General features: G+C 46.6%; 1 protein-coding gene across 1 annotated transcript in view; it reads right to left on the bottom strand.

Moving 5' to 3' along the window:
* The window catches only part of C7 (complement C7), a 643,094-nt gene that overhangs the window by 476,461 nt on the left and 143,576 nt on the right, over positions 1 to 23,057 (bottom strand). Inside the window, exon 8 of the mRNA XM_078675005.1 lies at positions 22,750 to 22,993. Coding sequence (XP_078531131.1) covers positions 22,750 to 22,993 — 244 coding nt within the window. The remainder of the gene's footprint in view (positions 1 to 22,749; positions 22,994 to 23,057) is intronic.

Raw genomic sequence — 23,057 nt, 5'->3', positions numbered from 1 at the left:
CAGCCCACCAGTGAAGTCTAAGACCTACCGGCTGTCAGACAAGGTGAAGGCCAGCATCCACAGTGAAGTTACAAAGATGCTGGAGCTAGGAGTAATTGAACCTTCTAGTAGTCCCTGGTCCAGTCCGGTGGTTCTGGTACCAAAAGCTGCCCCACCGGGCACCACTCCAGAACTAAGGTTCTGTGTGGATTACCGGGGACTGAACTCAGTGACCAAGACTGATGCACATCCGATCCCTATGGCGGATGAACTTATTGACCGGCTGAGAGCTGCCCAATACTTGAGTACCTTTGACCTTACTTCAGGGTACTGGCAGATCTCTCTTACAGATGGAGCAAAGGAAAGGTCAGCCTTCTCCACACCTGAGGGCCACTACCAGTTCTGTGTGATGCCCTTTGGGCTCAAGAATGCCCCTGCCACTTTTCAGCGGCTGGTGAACCAGGTCCTCTCTGGAATGGAGGCTTTCTCCGCTGCTTATCTGGATGACATTGCTGTCTTCAGTAGCAGTTGGGAGGATCATTTGTGTCACTTACAAGCTGTTCTCCAGGGCCTGAAACAGGCTGGCTTGACAATCAAGGCCAGTAAATGTCAGATCGGGCAGGGGTCGGTTGTGGACCTAGGCCACTTGGTGGGCAGGGGAGCAGTGCAGCCCCTCCAGGCAAAGATTGAGGCAATCATGGCCTGGGAGCCCCCCAAGACCCAAATTGAGGTCTGAGCTTTTCTGGGACTCACAGGTTACTACCGTCGCTTTGTGAAGGGGTATGGCACTATTGTGGCGCCCCTCACTGAGCTCACATCCAAGAAGCAACCTCGACGGGTAGTCTGGACAGAGGCTTGTCAGCAAGCTTTTGTAAAGTTGAAACAGTCAATGTGTGCAGCACCGATCCTGAGAGCCCCAGATTTCTCCAAGGAGTTCATTGTCCAGACAGATGCATCAGAGCATGGCATTGGAGCAGTGTTATCGCAACTCAAAGAAGAGGGTCTGGATCAGTCTGTTGTCTTCCTGTCTAGGAGACTGCTTCCCTGTTGTCTTCCTGTCTAGGAGACTGCTTCCCCGGGAACAGAAGTGGAGTGCAATTGAGCGCAAAGCCTTTGCGGTGGTATGGGCTCTGAAGAAGTTGCGGCCATACCTGTTTGGCTCGCACTTCCTGGTTCAGACCGACCACCGACCCCTTCGTTGGCTGATGCAAATGAAGGGGGAGTATCCCAAGCTGTTGAGGTGGTCCATCTCCCTACAGGGAATGGACTTCCGGGTGGAACATCGGCCTGGAGTGGACCACGCCAATGCAGACGGTCTCTCTAGGTATTTCTGCCTTAGTGATGAGGACTCCAAGGGGTTAGGTAGCTCTCCCTACTTTCAGCTGGGGGGGACGCGTGTGAGACCTGACAGGCCATTGGGTGGTCCCTCCTATTATTTATTTAATTTTTGTCCCCTTTTTGCCCCTCAATTCCTTTCATTTTTGATGTCCACTGAAATTTTTAGGTGTTGTCCTAGGGGTTAGGTACTCCTTGACCCTATAGTTCCTCATAAGCCTTGAAATCCCTTCTTTTCTAGGGCAAGTTTAGCCACACAAAATGGTGGTCAGTAACTGCCATAACTGATTACCTCAGGGACTGGGCCATAGATACATATGGGGAACATAGAACCTTCTGGCCTGTTCTAGACACTAGGGGCTAGGGGTATAAAAGGCCAACTGTAAGGCGGCCATTTTGTCATTCAGAGAGAGAGAGTCAGCTGGAGTACAGGCTGTGGTGCTAGGTGGGGGGGTAGGATATTCAGAGGGTTGACTTCCTTCCAAGGGATTGCCTCCTTACTGCTTTCACCACCCTTCCCCCTTACTGCAGACCTGACCCTGCCAAGTTGAGTTCCTGTTGACCCTGGGCAAAAGATCCACCCAGTTCCAGAGAAATCGATCTTAGGAGACCGATCTGTGTAGTAGTTCTGCTCCTGTGTCCAGTGGTTGAACTTTTACTAGTTTCTGTGAGGGAACTGCCACGGAAGGAGGGTGGACAGAAAAGCCGATTTGATACCACCCCCCCTTCTCCTTTCGTTTTATTCCCCGTCTCCCTCGTTGTCTCCCTCTCACCTGGGGTCCGTGGCACCAACGCGTGAGTGCTTTCTCGCAGTGCAGACTTGGTGGAGGAAATTGGTGGCAGTGAACCCAGGAAGCGTGACGGCACTGAGGAGAAGCGGAGTGTGAATTCCCCAGACCTGGGCAGTCGCGGTACTGCGCAAGCCCCGTGAGGCAGACGTTGATCCCTGAGAGGGAGGGTAGTGTGGCTGAGAGAGAATCGGGCAGCCGCGGTACTGCGCACGCCCGGGAGGCGGAAGCTGATCCTTGTGAGGGGGCGGAGTGGCAACCCGAGACCTGCCGCGTTCGAGCAGGTTCGGAAGAAGAGCCACTAATCCCCTGCGCTTGCGTGTTGGAGCCGCCCCCACCGACGCTGATAGAGTGGAGCGCCGAAGGAGCCGCCGCACAAATCCGGCCCAGTCAGCTGCCTCAAGGCTGTCGCGCTGGGGCCGGAATCACCCCCACGACAGCTGAACCAAGATCGGAGGTGGTGAGCAGGCCGGAACTGAATTGTGGTACCATCCGGTAAGGACGTGGTGGGAAGTGCGGGGCCCCAGGGGCTAAGAGGGCTTTGTGACTGGCCTTAAGGTTGTCCCAGAGGGGAGAGAGTTGTGACTACTTCCCCGGAATAACCACGAGGGAGTTATGAACTGTTGCTTCCCGTGAAGGGACTGGGAAGTTGCCCGCAGACCTTGGGAGATCTCCCCTTTGAATAAACAGCGCCTGGAACAGCGCGACACCAGTGCGTGGCGCTAGGGTTGAGGCATTTTTCCTCTGGTCAATAGAGGAACACCAGTGAAAGTTAGCTTTACCATTCATGTCGGCTGAGATAACAGAGTGCCCTTAAAGAAGGTGGGGTCCACCCCTGTTTGCAGAACAGTGAGAGACAGAGCAGCCTGTGGAAATCTGACATAATTATATGAATTTAGAGCATTCTATGTAGAATAGACAGAATAACAGAAATAACCTGCCTGTCTTTATTTATATAAACAGCTGCTTGAACAATGGAAATAATGTGATAGTAATGAAACTGTTGATGGAACCTGTAACTACATGCCAATAGTAACATTGAGACCCTAAGGGTAATGTATAGTCTTGCCTTATTATAGAGGGGGTTTGGATATTGCTGTGTTCTCCAATTTTAGTTGAATACTCTGCACTGTCTAAATAGGGAAACATTGCTAGACTCCTTCCATTGGTGTGAGAACTGTCTAAGAAAATGTTAAATGTAAAAGTGTAGATGGTAACAATCAAATGTAGAGTAATTTTATGAGCTGATACTGCTAAGTAGAGAGGGGAGAGGAGTTGGCCTAACGGCTAAGGCGCTCGACCTCGGACCTGGGGATCTGGGTTCGAGTCTCGGTAACGACGCCAAAAACCCCATGTGATTCTGGGCAAATCACTTAATCTCCCCGTGCCTAAAATGAAAAGTGTGTCCTCATGTAACATAACTGGTGCTATGTAAAGCGCTCTGATAACTGATTCGGTTCGGTTCTAGTTCGCGCTATATAAAACTCTGCAAAAAAGAAAAAAAGTAACAAAAAGAAAAAACAGCAAAGTGAATTTTATAAAACAGCCCATATTTTTCTAAGACTGGTGTAGTGTCTTTCTTTTCTGGTGGATGAACGCTGTGTTACTGAAGGGTGCGACGCAAACTTAACACATGTGCCTTTGGGATAGATCTTCCTACTTTGTGCCAAGCTACCCTATGTAGACTGGTATCCTCAGGTCTAACGATAAGTATGTGTTTCTATAAGTGATTGTTTAAGAGAGTAAGTATGTCTACGATTCTGTAGAAGTTAGTGTAGTGGTGGGTGTATAGCTGTATATGCAAGTAAATGGATATTTGATAGTGTATTTGCATGTGTGAGTATGTGTGTGAGTAACTCTATAGATGAGTGTCGGTGTATAACAGGATATATAGGTGTTTTAGTACATATGATGAGTCAGTACATGTATGAGTGACTATATAGAACTGTTGGTGAATGAATGGATGTGTATGTAGATTTTGGGATTACTCAATAGGTTGTTCTAACTGGAATTGGTCTCTCCATTTTTTTGAAAATGTTAGTTTCTATTTTTGATTGTGTGTATATTACAGTAAGAGGAGGTGTGCCACAAGGATGATGTCATCAGTGATGTCCTCTAGGATGTCATTTGAGATGTCATCAGTGATGTCATGAGTGATGTCACTGACCATGTCATGAGTGATGTAATATGTGACGTCATCAGCAGTGCATTGCGGGCGCGCAAGTTATAGTTAGCTGAGCTAACTATAACGGAGGAATTTCAAAGGTTTTGTATGAGAAAAATGTTCAGCTAAATATAACGTGTGAAACCTATGTTTTTTTCAATGAATTTGCAAGGTTTTTTAAATGCTAATTCCTAACTATAACGTGTGTGAAACCTATGTTTTTTTCAGTGAGTTTCATAGGTTTTTGTAAATGATAATTTATAAATGTATTAAATATTATGTCTTTCTTTTTATACTAATTTCTTTTTTTTTTTTTTTTTTTTTTGAAGACCTTTATTTGCATCATTAGGATAAACATGTGCGGGCCTACAACCAATCCGGCCGGCCACAAGTCAAAGACGATCAAAGAAATCAAAATAAGCGACACGCGGCCAGTTGGCAGGCAAGCAAACATAATTAAACAATGCTAGAAATGGATAAGCGGCAATAACGGCCCAATATCAGCATCAATGAGGTCCATTTTATGATAAGGGGACAAGGCTCATGACTGACTCACAAACAAGGGATAACCCAGAAACAGGAATACACCCATGCTGAAACGAAAGGAGGGGGGGGGGGTTTGGGGGGGAGGAGGATGTAAGGGCACGAGTCGATCGCAGCACAAAATAAACGTAAAATATAGTGGAGAAGCATACAAGTGCTACCAAGATCTTATGTCCCCCACCCAATAACACGCTAACAGAGGCAAGGGGAACGGATAAACTGTACGAACCGAACCCACTTCTAACAATACGAGCCTGGGAAAAAAGGGGGGGGGAAGGGGGGGAAAGGGGATAGGGAAGGGGAAGGGGGGAAAAATAGGGAATAGGGGGGGAAACAAAGGGGAGGAAGCCAAAAAGGGGGGGACAGAAAGAGGGGGGAAAGGAAGGAGAAAGAGCAAAACAAAGAAATATAAAAGGAGAAACACAATCGTGCAAGATGGGCGCCACCCCGGGCCAGGCAACCCGCGGCTAATAGTACAGAAGAAAGTGGAGAGCTGGCGAAAAGAAGGGCATGGCAGTCACGACAAAGCATCGAAACCGATAAAAGTGGCATAGCAACAGACCCCAACCCACTCATGCCTGAGAAGCGAGGACAGAAGCGGCACCGCTATAAAGGAATAGAAAAGGGCCATAGAACCAAAAGAAAACATCTGAAAGACCCCACCCACCCGTCCCACCCCGCACCCCTGCAGAAGGCTACGGCCTACCCTCCAAACAGCGTGCCTGTCGCCCTAATCCGAAACCCGAAATATAGTGAAAAAAGAAAGTAGAGAAAGAAGACAAAAAGAGGAGGAGAGGAAATACAAAACAAAAATAAATGTGAGGGAGGAGCTAGAGGATATGAGCAAACACATTCGGCCGCGACCCTCCCCCGACCAACAAATGAATAAGCATCAAGTCAATACTACATCTTCACATACAGCAAAAATCACAGGGAGGGGGAGGAGGAAGAGATTGTAACGATTCACCGTATCAGGGAGTACATACATCAGTGCAACGGGCAGGTAAACCAGCAAACTATCATGTCGTACAACTCACCCCAAACCCTTCCTAACCACGAAACCAACCCAATAAAGGAGAATGTGGAGCGGACCACCCAGCACAAAATAATCGTAATGTTGTCCAGAGTCACGGCAGTGATATAAATCAGGGAGAGCCTTCGTACGGAGGGAATACAAAAAGTCAATAAAGCAAGTCAATTGTAGTAGCAACGACAGGGCAAGCAAAGGCAAGCCGGAGTCCAGATGCGCAATTCGACAATACAAAGGTACCCCTCCAGGACAAAAGTTCGAATCCAACGAAGCGGGATCAAACAGCGGCCCACCATAAGTCCCAGGTACCCGGGAAGGAGCAGATCTCCGCGGCGTGTGGAAGTCCTCGAAATCCAGGCGGTGAGAAGGCAGAGGGTCAAAAGTCACCGGCCCATCAGTCGGCCGAAGAATAACAACAGCAACTCCTGGCGCAGCCGAAGGGGGCGAAGCAATGGCGGCATCAGGACGATAGGGGTGCATGGAAGAGCGGCGGCCCAAAATGGCGGCGAGCCGCATGGGGTCGGCAGAGGCACCGGGGACCAAGACAGCGTACAATGACATCAAGGCGTCCAGGACATCTCCGGGCGTGGGCGCTCGAGTACACACCCAGGCCTCCGCACAGTCCAGCCGGTAAGGAGCGCCGATGCAGAGCGGAGCATCCCCCGCGTTGTCGGTAGCCATCTTGTGAGTTTCGCCGCCCCACACTCCACCGTGGGCCCCCAAACAGTTCCCAAATGGAGGACTTTACAGACCTCCGGAGGCTCCCAACAACGGCCTCACCGGCACAGGATGGGCGAGCGCCCGACGGGGGGGGGGTCCCCTCCGAACAGTGGCAGGCCCCACAGGCGAGAGCCAGGTGCGGGGTTCAGGGCCGCCGGACAGGACAAAGGCGAAGGGACCCCTTCACACGGTCAGCCCCCAACACATCTCGTCCCCCTCCAGCCGCACGGCCCAGTCGTCGGGGCCGGTTCAGGATCTCCGGGGCACACGCATAACGGTTCACACCAGTGGCCCACTTTCGCGGCCGGGGCCGGCAATCTCTTCTCCGCCGGTCGGGTCCCACAGGCGAGGTCCCTGTCTCGGATGCCCGGAGGCCCCAATATCACCTAGGGCACAGCTGCGGACCCACAGCACACAGGAACCTCCGGACCAGACGGTGAGTAAGAGTGGATCTTTAAGTTTCAAATTCTGTATGGAAGTATCGTAGCAGTGCAGGATATATTGCAGGATAGTCGAGGTTAGCCGGAGGGCCGACGGAGCCGAGCTAAAAGGCGGCCATTCCGTCCTCGAGCTAGGCTCCTCCCTTTATACTAATTTCTTATATTTTTTATATACATATTTATTTTATTTTTTAGATTTTTCATATTCGTATTATAAAATAATAACAAAACTAAATTGCAAAGTAATTTTTGGAGGAATTATTGCTTGATGTCGGTTGCAAGTATAACACCGCTCCAGCAATTCTCCTGGGGCCCTATGCTCATAATGCTGTATCAATCCTTACACCTGCTTCAAGCATGTGCAAGGTTTTGACGCAGCATAAGCTCATAAGTCACTGAATAAAATGTTATACATTTCACTCAGTCACTTTTAGGAGGCCTTGCTGCACCCCCTTCTGCACAAGAAAGCCTCTTCTGGCGCAGCGCTTTACAATGTAATACACCCTCCAGATGTGTCACGTTGTTAATAGCACACACCATGGCACATCTTTTGCACCACCGCTGTGTCACAAAAGCGACTTAACAGCTGTGTAAAAGAGGCACAAGGGGTTGTAAATCCACCCCTAACACATACAAATTCAACCAGGCACTTTCACAAGCAGCGCATATTGAAACATAGACTTGTAACATATTTATGTACATTTGATACATTCAAGTGCTTCGGACATACTACAGTATACTATAGATAAACACCTTATAGATTTATGCTGTAGCAGTTCCTTTTAGTTCTGCACTTTCACATTCTCCATACACTAGTAACATATTCATTCAATCCTTTATGAACTACACATTCATTCTGACAAACTTTTACACACGAACATAGAAATACAGTTCTTTCTTTGACCACTGAAGGTAGTTCTAAAAAGAACAGTTTTTTTTGTTTTGTATTTTTTTTGTGTTTTCTCAACAAATTCCAAGAGGAACAAAAAAATGAAAAAAAGAACAACTAATGTCGAGGACAGCAATGATCCTGCATCCTGCGTTTCATTAAGTGTATAGACTGTTCCCCATAAAACAAAAGTTTATTGCAATAAATGCATAGAATTTTAACTTTAGCAAAGTCAGAATCAATATGTGGGTTGGACTGCTTGCTGAAAATGCTGCTGCCGCAGTTGATGTGCTTGGTGCAGAAGCAGGTCGGTTCTCGTGCAACCTCCGTCTTGCAGCTCGAGCAAAGTTCTTGGGGTGCAAGTTCTTCACGTGTCGCACCATATTTGCTGGGCCAAATGAGTATTTTTTACATGGATCACCCCTTGAAAGAGTTGTTTTGCAAATTTTACAGGTTACTTTTGGAGCATTAACCTTTTTTTGACCTTCTGGAAAAGTGAAAAACTTCCAAATTAGAGCTTCTTTCCTCTTCTTTGGACGTTCTTCAGGAATGAAATCTCCCTCTGAAGAACTGCTGGAAGGTGACTCCATTGCTCTTATTATGGTGATCTTCCTTCTATTTGATAAGATTCTCAGAACAAATGCTTCTTCTTAGAAAGTCAAAGTCGGATAATTATTATGGGACGGAACTTTTAACAGTCGCAATAGGAAAAGTTATGAACCAATCAAATCTCTCCTTTTAAAGTCACATGGCTTTGCGTACGCTTATGATGCACTTGCGCCGCTCTTTCAATACGAGTACGCATGATGTTCTACCACGATTTGTGTAATTCTTTTAAAAAATAATATATGATTATTACAAGTATTACAAAAAATTCATAGTTATCCCAAATGTCTGCCCTTAGTATGTACATTAAATTCATACATGTTTTAAACCAAGTAGAAACATTGCCCCCTTACGCATACAGAACGCCGTACATGACGTCACACCGAAGCTTTAATGCGACGCGTAACGTCAAAGCATATTCGTACCGTATGAGCGGGTACATGTTGAGTATGATAAGCAGTACAAAGTATGGTGCGATCACCCTCTCACTGACAAATCAGAGCTCAGGCCGCGCTAAGGAGAATGATTAGAAGTGCTGACTCATTGCAGATCCGATTCTGGGCCTGCCTCTGCGTACATTATAACACCGCTCTCATCTATCTCTGTTGTTAATTGTTAGTGCACACACTCATACTTGCACTTGCGCAGTGCACGCCCGCCCACACTATCCACATGCTACCACCTAGCATGCTTGCTATCATTTAGCCTGCAAACCAATACATTACTCAATGGCATGTCCCCCAGGGCCATCATTCTTGCAGACTGCGAAAACGCTACCAATGACGGCCCTGGGTTTGGTTTGGTCAGCCCCCGCGGTTCCCATATAATACGGGCACTGATGTGAGCACGCTCTCTTTTGCCTGCCTCTGCTGCGGTGACAGACAGACTGTCGAAAACACCCCAGACTCAGCTAAACCGCAGCCTTTCAAGACACGACAAAAGAGGACAGAAGCAAAGGTAAGAGAAGACGTCACAACATCAGCCTCCACTGTAAATTGTATATGCCTAATGCTATTTTTTTATCCTTCATATGGATTTCCTACCCCTCAATGGTTTTAAATTGTACTTACATAATTGAAATATTTCTTTATAAGTCACGAGGTCCTATACACCTCAAATCTTAAAAATTATGCGTGCATACATTTCTGTGTCGTATTTCTGTACTACGCCACGTGCTTAGGCCTCTATTATTATTAATTGGGCGTCCATGATCGCATTTTCTTTTCTGCGTCACAAGGCCGTCCCAGGTCTCTATTAACTTATTGATCTTCCTTTGTTTGCTGGAGCTGCAACAGTCTTAACTACGGAATATTAAGAACCCACATTAAAATTCACTTTTGATAGTTACGCAACTCAGTTTATGATGACTAATCAAAATGTCCTTTTGTTTCCTTCAGCAAACATCGTTCAGAAGCAACCACGGCCTATCGAGCAACAGCAATGGAATTCTCTGCAACTTATTGAATATAATTTGACGTACAGAAGCAGAGTTCAAGTCGAATGGTTAACTCCGGTGGCCGCACTCTTTATACAAGGTAAGCACAGCAGCCTACATATACAATGCCATCATAGCAATGCATTAGAAATAAGTCGGCCTAACGGGCATCAGTAACGCAGTAGGCACTTCCATATAGACACCACTTGAACGCAGCACTATAACAACTGAAATATACAAGGTACACTCCACTCGTAAAACTGTAGTGTTAGCTTTATTTGTGAAATGAGACACGGCCATATTATCAAGCCTGGACGACAAAATTATCGCTTCATATTATGGCCCAGAGTGCGTACTGTACAGCAGCTTCTCTGCAAAATCTATAATTACCTCCGAGCAGTGACAACAGATAGCTTACAACAGTCTGACAAACGGATCCACAACCTTATTACACCACTTTTGAGTCACTTTTAACATGGGTAAAGTGATGCAAAGAGCTAGTAAATCTACATCTCACTTTTCAATAAAAAATCTCAACTCCAGACTCTGCGACACAGTTTTAATGTTGTTTTCTCTCTCTTTCTCTCTCTCACTCTCTGTGACATCATTTGTCTTTCTCTCTTAAACTTAGACACTGCTGTCTTGGACGTGTAGACGTGTAGAAGAATTGTTCAGAATAAGTTGTGACACCAACTGCCTGACATGTTTACCCGCAAACACAACGGTAAGCACAGATGCCTAGATGTACAAAGCCTTCATAGGAATGCATTAGAAATAAGTCGCCATAACGGGCGTCAGTAACGCAGTAGGCACTTCCATATAGACACCACTTGAACGCGGCACTATAACAGAACTGGAATGTACGAGTCACACTGAACATGTAAAACCATAGAGTTACCAAAACTTGAAGGGACATAGTATCAAGAACGGCGATAAAATAATCACCGTTTCAGCGGCAGGAAACTGCTGCTAAAGCGGCGATAATGGACTTGATAATATGCCCCTCTGAATTCCCATAGTAGCCCAGGTTAACACCAAAACCTGGACTGCTATAGGAATTCACAACAGCATATTATCAAGCCCATTATCGCCGCTTTAGCTGCAGTTTCCAGCCGCTGAAACTGCGATAATTTTATCGCCGCTCTTGATAATATGCCCCGTAATGCTTCAGCTCATTTACTCACATCTACATAATTCTAAACTCTAATTTTCTTTTTTCTTTTGCAGATTACCAATCACACAGCTTTTGGAATCCATTTCACAATTTGTTTATAACATTGTTAAAGTTATTTATCCAGTTCTAATATAGTTATAATTGAGTTTCGTTTATATTTATTGTTTAATAAAAGTTAATTAATAAAAACTACATACTTCTTTTTTTTGTGGGGGAGGGGTATGACAGCCCACAATAAAAATAATGTTGAAATACTATAGTAAGATATTCAAGACTAGGATTGAAAACTACTGAGTTCTAACTAACAGATATAATAAAAACAACGGTGAGATACTACGAAAATGGCGATGGACGGAGTACATAATCAACGTTTGGCGCCTCGGCACTACCTTTCAAATAACTATATAAAAAATATGACTATTAATACTGTACAAAAGTACAGCAGCGGATGACACACACAAACCGGGAAAAGAAAGCAACAGATTTACTAACTGATACAAAGAAAGGTTTGCTTGTTGAACTTGAAGAAAAAAGAAAACGTGGGCTTCGAAACAACGCTGAGCATGCGAAGAGAGTACGACTGCTACACCAAAAAAAAAGGAAAGCTTTACCTACTATCCTAGAAATGAAGGAGCATATTATCAACAAAAGGCGATACTTTATCGCCGCTTTTATCGACAGGAAGCCTATGTTCTGGTGTAAACATGGGCTTCTATGGGAAATAACAAGGCCGTATTATCATGGTCATTATCGCCGTTTTGTCGGCAGGTTCTTGCGAATAAAACGGCGATAATTGTAACACCGGTCTTTGATAATATGCACCTAAGTTTACTGGTCAATAAAAGAGCAATGAGCCATATTATCCACAAAAGGCGATACATTATCGTCGTTTTTATCGGCAGGAAACAGCTGATAAAGCAGCGATAATGGGCTTGATAATATGCCCTTGTGAATAACCATAGGAGCCCAGTTTAATACCAGAACCTGGGCTGCTATGGGAAGTTACAAAAAATAGAAGTCCGTTTTATTCATCAGCAGTGCATTGCGGGCGTGCAAGTTATAGTTCCTGAACTCACTATAACGGGGGAATTTCTAAGCTTTTGGATGAGTGAAATGTCCAGCTAACTATAACGCTCCTGAAACCTATGGTTTTTTCAGTGAATTTCTAAGGTTTTTTGAATGCTAATTCCTAACTATAACGTGCCTAAAACCTATGGTTTTTTCAGTGAATTCCAAAGGTTTTTTAAATCCTAATTTCTAACTATGCCTACAGAGATAGGACATGTGAAGAAAAAAGAAACAACGCACAGAACGAAATGAAGAAATGCAGAAAGAAGCAACAGAAGTCCTCAAAGACCAAGAAAAGTGCAGGAAGAAGGAAAACGTGCAGAAAGAACAAACAGAAGGGCAGAAAGAAGCCTTTTTGCAAAATCATCCTGTACCCTCAACTTTTTCAGACGGATACTGGTGGTAACTGAGTCTGACTAACTAGTCCTAGAGCCAGTGCTATGTTAAAATACAGAATACAGTGAAAACACCTACATACACTAAATCAGTGGTCCTGGCCAATGGTAGCCTGTATGCTGCTTTTGTTGATTTAAAATCAGCATTTGATCTTGTTCCTCGCCACAAACTATGGGTAATTCTGCAAGAGATGGGGATCCCTCCTAAGTTACTCACATTACTTGTGATATTGCATGCAGAAAACTATGCAAAAATTTGTTAGGGTTCCCAGGGTATGGTTACTGGCCCATTTCCAGGAGAGAGAGGGGTACGCCAAGGTTGTGTGCTTGCGCCGACCTTATTCTCCCTATTTATTAATGGTATTGTTCATTACATGGAAGCAGAGTTCCCCGATGCTCCGATACTAGCCGGCAGCAAAATTCCGATTTTAATGTTCGCAGATGACACGTTGATTATCTCAAAGGCCCGAGTGGTTTGCAGAAGGCCCTGAACATCTTTGAGGAGTTCTGCAACACTCGCGGTCTGGAAGTCAACGTGTCAAAGATGAAATGCATGTCTTTTAACCCCTATAGAACTTTTAAAAGTAGAATTGTAATGAATAATTGTCCACTGGAGCAAGTAAAGGCATTCATCTATTTGGGGGTCATTATTCAAAGTGACTTAAAATGGAAACAGCAAATTGACCTAGCAACTCTCAAGCATCGACAACTGTCTGGAGTACTAAACAGGGAATTCAATACCTCATTGACATAACCAATCAGCCCTGTGCTCCAGGTCTACAACATGAAGGTGGTCCATTCCGTACTTTATGGAGCAGAGATATGGGGGTACGAAAATCTAACTAACCACACGACCACTGAAAACAGCTTCATGCGTAGCATCACACTGCTCCTACAAAGTACACCAGTGTGTCCGCTACTACATGACCTAGGTAGAAGGCCCTTGGCTGAGGTTGCCAAACTGCACCCTTTACTGTACTGGCATAGGCTTTGGACCACACCAGAATTAAACCACTATGCCGCGGGCTTTCTGGACATAATCAGGGCCGATACATTCCACAAAATAAGTTGGTTGAGAGGAATTAGAGATGCCCTTGTAAGCATAGGTATGAGAACACTATGGGCAGAACCTGATAGAGCTAGCTTCCCTTTCCATAAAGATCCTGAAAGAAAAGTACTGGGAGATGATTACACAAAAAAATCTTAGCAATAGTGTGTCTTCTATGTTAACAGGAATCTTTTTGGATGCTAAATTGTCACCACATTTCGAAGCTTTTTGGGACATAATAGCAAAACCACACAATACAAAATTGTATTTCCAGTTCAGGGTTGGTACTTTGCCTATCAAAGCCATTACTGCTAGATGGTCAAAGTCCAATGAAAATTTGTGTTCTCTATGCCAGACTAGAGTGGAGTCGGCAGCTCACCTGTTAAACGTTTTCCCAGCCTGTGCCGCTCCTCGTCGAGTATGGCTATTTCCAATGCAGGAAGAATTCTACGCACAAATACTTTTATTCCAATCATTATAGCTGTAGAAAAAGTCCTAGGATAAGGCCACAGTCACTTTCCATATAACATCCTGCCTATTTATTTGCACCAGCATATGAAGTTTCATAACTAAACCTTGGCCAAAAGTATTAGGCCCAGAATGCTGGCTCCAAAAGTTAGGGCAAAAAAATGGGAAAAACAAAAATGTTTTAATCTCCCCTTTCCTGAGTGTTTTAACGGTGTTTGTTCCTTAAAAAGGTGGATTTTTATGTTAGCAACTAACACTATTTTATCGTTGTTTTATGGTTTTATATACAATGTACTGAAGTTAAATTTGTACTTTAAGGTAGTCTTACAATCATGCTTATTTATTCTGTCTATTGATATCGATACATTTTATCAGTAATATGTTTTGTATTTAGCTTTTTTGACAAATTGTCGAATAAAGCATGTTTGACTGACTGACCTACATACACTAGGGAACACTATGCGTTGGGGTCCCCCTGTGATTAGCATGACCTCCTCTGTAAGCCCCTAGTATATAATAGGGCAGGGGGATTAAAACTACCTCTTAAAACGCGCCACTGGGAGCGTTTGCACACGTCACCTCAGGCCCCGTCCTCTCCCTTCACCACTGTGCAAACACGCTCTGTGGCCGTTTTAAGTTGAGAGATTAAGTCCCCTTGAATCCTGAGGGTCCCTAGGGTCCAGCTAGCCCACTAGGTGCCTCCAGTAAGCGCCACAGAGCTGCGTTGCAGAGAGATGTAAAAAGGGGCATGGCCTAGTCCACCTCTCTGCAATGCGGCGCAGTGGCGCTTACTGGAAGCACATGGTGGGCTAGTTGGCCCCCCCGAGCCCTCAGGATTGAAGGGGAATTATTTCCCCAACTTAAAACGCGCCACGGGGCGTGTTTGCAGACGTCACCTCAGGCCCCGTCCCCTCCCTTCACCACTGTGTAAACACTGTTGCCGTTTTAAGTTGGCAGATTAAGTTCATTTGAATCCTGAGGGTCCCTAGGGTCCAACTAGCCCACTAAGTACCTCCAGTAAGCGCCACATAGCTACGTTGCAGAGAGGTGTAAAAAGTGGAACGGCCTGGACCACCTCTCTGCAACACAGCGCAGTGGCGCTTACTGAAAGCACCTGGTGGGCTAGTTAGCCCCCAGGGGCCCTCAGGATTGAAGGGCAATTATTCCCTCAACTTAAAACGCGCCATAGGGCGTGTTTGCCCACGTCACCTCAGGCCCCCTCCCCTCCCTTCTCCACTGTGTAAACATGCCCTGTGGCCGTTTTAAGTTGGGAAATTAAGTCCCCATGAATCCTGAGGATTCCCAGGGGCAAATTAGCCCACTAGACACGTCCAGTAAGCGCCATTGCAGAGAGGTGTAAAAAGGGGCCACTAATAGCCCTGGGGACCCCATCCCCCGGGGCTGACCCTGCCGTTGAGGACCGTGGGGGGGTCCGCAATCCCCCCACAGTCCCGCAGGCTCCCTGCCTCCTGCGGGAGCCGGCAATGCTTTTCCACACGGGGAGCTGCTAAGATGCAGCTCCCCGTGTGGAAAAGCGATCTGGGTTGCATTTTGAAGACAAAGCAGGTTTCCTGCTCTCTCTTTCAAAATCCATACCAAGTTTGCCATGGCAGGGTGGGAGCCATGAGGCTCCATCCCTGCCATAGCAAACAGCAGTGTCCCGGGGGTGGGCACCCTGAGACACTGCAGGAGCCAGTCCTGGGGGGTGGCGGTCCCCAGGGCCATTATTGGCTCCAGGAGGGGGGCCACGCGGCCCCCTCCCACTTAATGAAAAGCCCTGGGGGGTGGTGGTCCCCTAACAGACCCCCTATTTTGAATATGTAGAGCCCTGGGGAGGTGGCGGTCCCCGGGGCATGTGGGGGGCTACAGTTTTTTTTTTTTAAACACAAGCCCCCGGGTGGTGGTCCCCGAGGCAGTGGGGGGGACGTGAGCCCCCCGCAAATATTTTGGCAAAGTCCTGGGGGTGGCAGTCCCCAGGGTTTGGGGGGCCTTTGAGCCCACCCACCCATTCAGTTTCGAAGCCCCAGGGGGTGGCGGTCCCCAGGGCTGGGGGGGCTGTGAACCCCCCGCACATATTTTCATAAAGCCATGGGGGTGGCGGTCACCGGGGCTTGTGGGGGTCTTTGAGCCGCCCCACCCATGTATTTTATAAGCCCTGGGGTGGCGGTTCCCGGGGCTGGGGGGGTTGTGAGCCCCCGCAAATATTTTGGAAAAGCCCCGGGGTGGCGGTCCGCAGGGCTTGGGGGCCTTGGAGCTCCCCCACCCATTCAGTTTCGAAGCCCCGGGGTTTGGGGGGGTCTTTGAGCCCTCCAACTCATTTATTTTATAAGCCTTGGGGGGTGGCGGGTCCCTGGGCAGGGGGGGGCTCTGAGCCCCCGCACATAATTTTATAAAGCCCCGGGGGTGGCGGTCCCCGGGGCGGGGGGCCATCATGGGCCCCCCATTACATAACAATATTGCCCCCGGGACGTGGCCCCCTGGGGGCTAAATAGCAACAAAGTACGGGAGTCCATGCTTCGTGTTATTTTTCTCTGAAGGATCGCGCACCCTGCGCGGATTTTGCCAATCTTTTAACAAAAAATAATTATTTTTTTGGGCAGCAGATCTAGGGGTTCAAGGTGTTTCTACCCTGCCACCTTTTTGCATTTTGCGCCTTAGTTTGACTGATTTCTTGAGCCTCGGTTATACCGAGGCACAAGATGGCTGCCAACACTTCCTGGTTTGGAGTGTCGACAGCCAATTACCATAAAGCTCATGACCTGGAGGGTGCGTGGATCCTGCGCGGCCATAGATATCGCTATCTTTATTCCTTCATTTTTCAAAAACGACTGAATGGATTTACACCATTTTTAAAAGGTTGCTTTCTTTTTTGCCAAATTTGGTGTAATTCTGTTCAGCAGTTTTTGCTATAACAGTGTGTACAGTTTCCTATGGAGAAATGATTTTTTCACCACTAATTTTTGAATTTCTCAAGAAATACTGAGCGGATTTACACCATTTAAAATGAGGGCGCTTTCTGAACCAAGCGCTACCGTTTTGCAAAATTTGGTGTAATTCCGTTCAGCAGTTCGGGCTGTAGCCGTGTCTATAATTTCCTATGGGAAATAACATGGGGAAAACGTGATTTGGGACCCCCCTTTTTTTCTCAGCCCCCGCTTGACTTATCACCCGGATTCCAGGATAGGAGCGGCCCGGAGCAGGCCATAAGTTTGGAAAATTCTGCGAAGATTCGTCAATCAGCGCCAAAGTTATTGCAAATAAAATGTTACGGATTTCCTATGGAAAATAGGTCCTAATTATAACTACCTACTATATATATATATATATCCTCCTTACTTCGGTACAGCTGCAGCGCTGCCTGAACAGCGGGTGCGTCATCGAGAATGGACCAAACAAGTTCGGTCCGTGAAATGTAGCTATTCCCTCACACAGCAGGGCTAGGATTGATGACGCTGTGTACTGGCCACAAAATATTTTATCGGGACAGCTGATAAGAAGCGTTTTGCCTGTCCAGCAGGCTTGTTCACCAAACTGTGTGAACAAGCCTGCTGGACAGGCGAAACGCGTCTTATCAGCTGTCCCATTAAAATTATTTGTGGCCATTACACGGCGACGTCAATCCTTTCCCTGCCGTGTAAGGGAATCGCTTGATATTTATATATATATATATCACTGCTCCTGGTTGCCCATCCTGTAAAAAGCACTCATGCAGCAGCGCTAAGGTACAAGCCCTTTAATAGGTATGGACCACAACCGGCATCCAGATTTCCTTCACAGCCGTTCCGCTTTTATCGCCTGACGCGTTTCAAAGTTCAAGACGCCTTCCTCAGAGGCTTAGCGGTTGGGAAAGTGCACGTGCTGGTCCTGCCCTCCCTTTAAATGTCCTTAATTGCACGCACCTGTATGGTCGAATATTCTGCAAAGTCTTATGGGAGTTGTAGTGCCAGAAAGATTTAATCAGTTTATGGATGCACATAAGTTTCTGCTGAACACATTCAAAGCCCTCAGATGGGCCTCTGTGTGCAGGTCTGTCCTCAATCCTGCCCCACTGCACCGCATTACCAGCTTGCCAATTGCCCAAGCTTCGTGGCCACCTGGGTTCCTGGGGTGGTGCTTTTTCGCGGCAGGGCACCGCGTATAGATCACTGCTCCTGGTTGCCCATCCTGTAAAAAGCACTCATGCAGCAGCGCTAAGGTACAAGCCCTTTAATAGGTATGGACCACAACCGGCATCCAGATTTCCTTCACAGCCATTCCGCTTCTATCGCCTGACGCGTTTCAAAGTTCAAGACTCCTTCCTCAGAGGCTTAACAGTTGGGAAAGTGCGCATGCTGGTCCCGCCCTCCCTTTAAATGTCCTTAATTGCACGCACCTGTATGGTCGAATATTCTACAAAGTCTTATGGGAGTTGTAGTGCCAGAAAGATTTAATCCGTTTATGGATGCACATAATTTTCTGCTGAACACATTCAAAGCCCTCGAATGGGCCTCTGTGTGCAGGTCTGTCCTCAATCCTGCCCCACTGCACCGCATTACCAGCTTGCCAATTGCCCAAGCTTCGTGGCCCCCTGGGTTCCTGGGGTGGTGCTTTTTTGCGGCAGGGCGCCGCGTATAGATCACTGCTCCTGGTTGCCCATCCTGTAAAAAGCACTCATGCAGCAGCGCTAAGGTACAAGCCCTTTAATAGGTGTATATATATATATGTATATATATATACACACACACACACACAAACACACACACACTCTGAAAAAACAAAAGGTTACAGGGACATTATAGTTAGGTTGACATTTTACCCACACTAAACCATAGAAATTCAGCAGTTATAGTTAAACGTATAATTACACTTATCTTAAGAAACTATAACGTGTGGCCTAAAGTTACTTAACAGCAAGAGAAATAGTTTCTTCAGATAAGTATAACTATAACTGCTGAATTTCTATAGTTTTAGGTGTGTAAAAGGTCAACCTAATTATAATGTCCCTGTAACCTTTGTCTTTTTAATTGAATTTCCATGTTTTCTTAACGCAAAGGAATGTATAATTACTGTACATTAATACAACCACTGCCTCACCCAGCCTTCAGCTGTGGGATGCAGGGGATGGCCAGAGGGCCTGCAACCATCCACCCTGCATGCACCCAACCCCATGCTGCATGTGTGCAGCAGGGGTATAGTCTGGGAGTGGATGAGGCTTTGTTTACGCCCAATAGGACTTCGGATATGTGGGTGCCTGCGGGTATCTGCGGATCACCTGCGTAGGTCCGCAGCCTGTAAGGCCTTGTGAAGCGGAGAGAGCCAGACAGAAGTAAGCGAGGAGGAGGGCGCAAGATGAGAGATCCGAGCCCCAGCTGGGAAGAAAAGCATACAGCACGAACACTGCGGGACCCGTGAGCTGCTAAGGACCCCTGCGGCGGCCAACATCCAGCTGGGGCCAAGCACACCCCTGAGCAAGGGAGCAAGTGGTGAGACATTAGTGGTAGTGTTGCAGCGAGTCCCTGTAGCAGCACGGTGCTGGAACATGGCACGTGCAGTGCTGCAGGCCTGGGAGACTAGTGGAACGGTGAGTACGACCCGAAGCGCTGGGAGCTACTACGTTAGTCTGAACACTGAGGCGCTGAATGTCGCTTTGCTGTGCGGGAGGTGCCTCTGTGCCTGACCCTCGTCGGTATCACTGGACCTGTTGTCAGTGTGGACAGCAGGACGAGAGGGCACGCTGGTCTGCTGAGACAGCCGTAATTGATTCACTGCACTCTGCAGCCTATAGTTTTGCTAAACAGCGAGTCAGCAAACAAACTTGTCTCCGCAGGGGAGGGAAACTGAGGGAATGCGAAAGAACGCGATGTGCACATTGTAGGCACACCGTGAGCGTGCACATCAGCGTATCCTGCGGCTCGTGCCCAGTGGCGGCGCCTGCGGTGAAGCGGAGAGAGCCAGACGGAAGTAAGCGAGGAGGAGGGCGCAGGATGAGAGATCCGAGCCCCCGCTGGGAAGAAAAGCATACAGCACGAACACTGCGGGACCCGTGAGCTGCTAAGGACCCCTGCGGCGGCCAGCATCCAGCTGGGGCCAAGCACACCCCCGAGCAAGGGAGCAAGCGGTGAGACATTAGTGGTAGTGTTGCGGCAAGTCCCTGTAGCAGCACGGTGCTGGAACATGGCACGTGCAGTGCTGCAGGCCTGGGAGACTAGTGGAACGGTGAGTACGACCTGAAGCGCTGGGAGCTACTACGTTAGTCTGGACACTGAGGCGCTGAATGTCGCTTTGCTGTGCAGGAGGTGCCTCTGTGGCCTGACCCTCGTCGGTATCACTGGACCTGTTGTCAGGGTGGACAGCAGGACGAGAGGGCACGCTGGTCTGCTGAGAGCCGTAATTGATTCACTGCACTCTGCAGCCTGTAGTTTTGCAAAACAGCGAGTTAGCAAACAAACTGTCTCCGCAAGGGAGGGAAAGTGTGGGAAAGCGAAAGAACGCGATGTGCACGTTGTAGGCACACCGTGAGCGTGCACATCAGCGTATCCTGCGGCTCGTGCCCAGTGGCGGCGACTGCGGTCTTCGTCGCTGTCCTTGAGGAGTGCTGTGCGGCCCTGGGAGGGGGCCGCCAAATCAACAACACGAGCCCGGTGAGGTAAGGGGGAGGAGGGGTGTGTGCATGTTTGCCAGCGTGTGTGAGTGTGTGCGCGCACGCGTGTGTGTGCTTCCGTGAGTGTGACTGTGTGCGCGCGTGATTGTGAGAGGCTGGCGCTGTGAATGTGGAATGTGGAGCAAGAGATGTGCACGGCTCCGGGAGGCTGGGCATGCGCGTCCACGATGTGAAATCGACGCGCGTGCCCAGGTCTGTCTCCCTTGAGAGCCAACTCCACAGCAATAGGTCTCGAGCGAGACCTAATAAAAAGGAATTGGAAATGCTCAAAAATTTCTAAAATGGAATTTGCACCTTACACTATGATGGTTGGTGTGTTGTGCTTGTGTCCTAAGCCACATTTCAATATCCTGTTACTTGTAAGCCTCCAATTCTTCCTTCCATGACTCAAGCCTGTGCCAGATTCTGTAATGCATTCACGGTTATCTACTGAAGCCTTGAAGAACCTGGGAGTGTTGAAAACTAACTGATCCGGACACTACTACAAGGCCTCACAATCATGGCAGTAGGAGAAAAAAGACTACAACGAAGACTTAAAATGATAAACTGAGTTACAGCAGAGAAGGACAAGGGCAGAATACCTGATGGTCGACTCCATATATTGATTTTTGGATGTAACCGTGTAATAGAGCATGGAATGCCGCTCCAGCTGAACTCTTTCCATGACTAAGGTTTAATCGGCAGGATTATTCGAAATACTACCTTTCGAAAATGTTTTGCACAGCATCATGCAATTTAATCAATTTAAACCCTAAACAGTAGCATTATAAGTTTCAAGGGCTGTCAATGTTAGAATGAAATTAAAGGGTTAAAGTTATCTAAGATGTTGATTGAGTCAATCATTTGTGGTATTTGGACATATAGCAGGTGGTAAATGTGTTGTTCGTGCAAGGCCTGACAGATGGAACCTAATGTGCATTCATTTCCACTATTAAATGTGATGTGGACAGTTACAGCTACACCAAAGCAACATTCTACAAGAGGTCATCAGTGACAACAGCTTCCATAGCTTATATTTGTGATTCTGATATGACTTTCTAAGCCTGCTAACAAGGTGAGCTGATACCATGTGTGAGCTCTTATGAAGCAATTACCCAACTATACTGTATAGGTTTTCGCCTTTATGTGCCTGCACTACGCACTTTACGCTCAGACACGAGACAGGTGACTGTTGTTGTAATGGCGAAATTTCAGCATGCTGCTTGGCTCATTTTTCATGCATAGTGGCAAAGCGCTGAACCAGTGATGCCTTAAAGTTACCCGTTCCTCTGTTTTATCTTTATCCACGCTGAATGCTGTTTTGAACCTTGTTGGGTTTTTTTCTCTGCTTATTTGTCATGTATTTTATTGACTGTGTCACTGACACCCTGTGTGTGACTGAAAATAAACATTTTGATTGATTGTATGATTCAAGTCAATATCACCTGGGAATCTGACTAGAGATATTCCCCAAGTCATATTCTTCTAGGCTTAGGCTAATTCTTCTTTTTGGGAAAACTTATAAGGCTGATTTCAGATTCAAACCTCTAGTTGACAGATATTTAAAGCATGTGAGTCTATTTAGTGCAAGCATATCCAGTCAACCTTGAAGATAGAAAATCCACCAGAATGAGGGTTAAGGCAAATTCCTACATGCAAGTGAGACTGCCATGTTGAGGAGAGGTGCAAGCAAAATAATTAATAAGAATCAACAATTTCAAGGCTTCCAAACAAGAACACTCACCAGTGCTGCCATGGCCATTATTACATAATGTACGTCCCGTTCTGGGTATGTTTTGTAAACAGAGGGACGCTGAAAGAGCCTGCTAGCTATAAAAACAACTTCAATGTATGATATACTTTATTACAACTGTGTGTAAAGATACCAGCTTGTACTTAGTAGACATAATTGTGTTTAGGCTGATCTACTCTGAAGTATTTTGTTGATGTTTGCTATTTGTTATAATGTATTGAGACTAAGTTAAAAATGAATTGATCCATTTTTGATGACCATTAAGAAAATATTATTTCATTCAGTAATACTGTACCTTCAGAGTTCATTTTCTCTGTGTCCATATAAAACAGAACCTTGTAAAGTCCTCCCAGGGAACCAGACTGCAGGAAATGAGTTCCATAATTTTCGATCAGTCGTCGATATGCACTATATTCGTAAAAAGCTGGAAGATTCATGAGGTCTTTCCAAAACGGCTCCGCCAGTGTTAAAAACTCTGGACGATTGTTCATAAATTGGGCGACCTCCACATCGTTCTGAAGAACCATTAAATGGTAACTCTAGAAGGAGAAATAAATGTATTTTTCAAAATAGCATATTGTGATTTCTGTCATTATAATTATT

The sequence above is a fragment of the Lissotriton helveticus genome, chromosome 2_1 (assembly GCF_964261635.1).
Source record: "Lissotriton helveticus chromosome 2_1, aLisHel1.1, whole genome shotgun sequence".
Taxonomy (NCBI): domain Eukaryota; kingdom Metazoa; phylum Chordata; class Amphibia; order Caudata; family Salamandridae; genus Lissotriton; species Lissotriton helveticus.
This window is presented reverse-complemented; position numbering and strand designations above follow the sequence as displayed.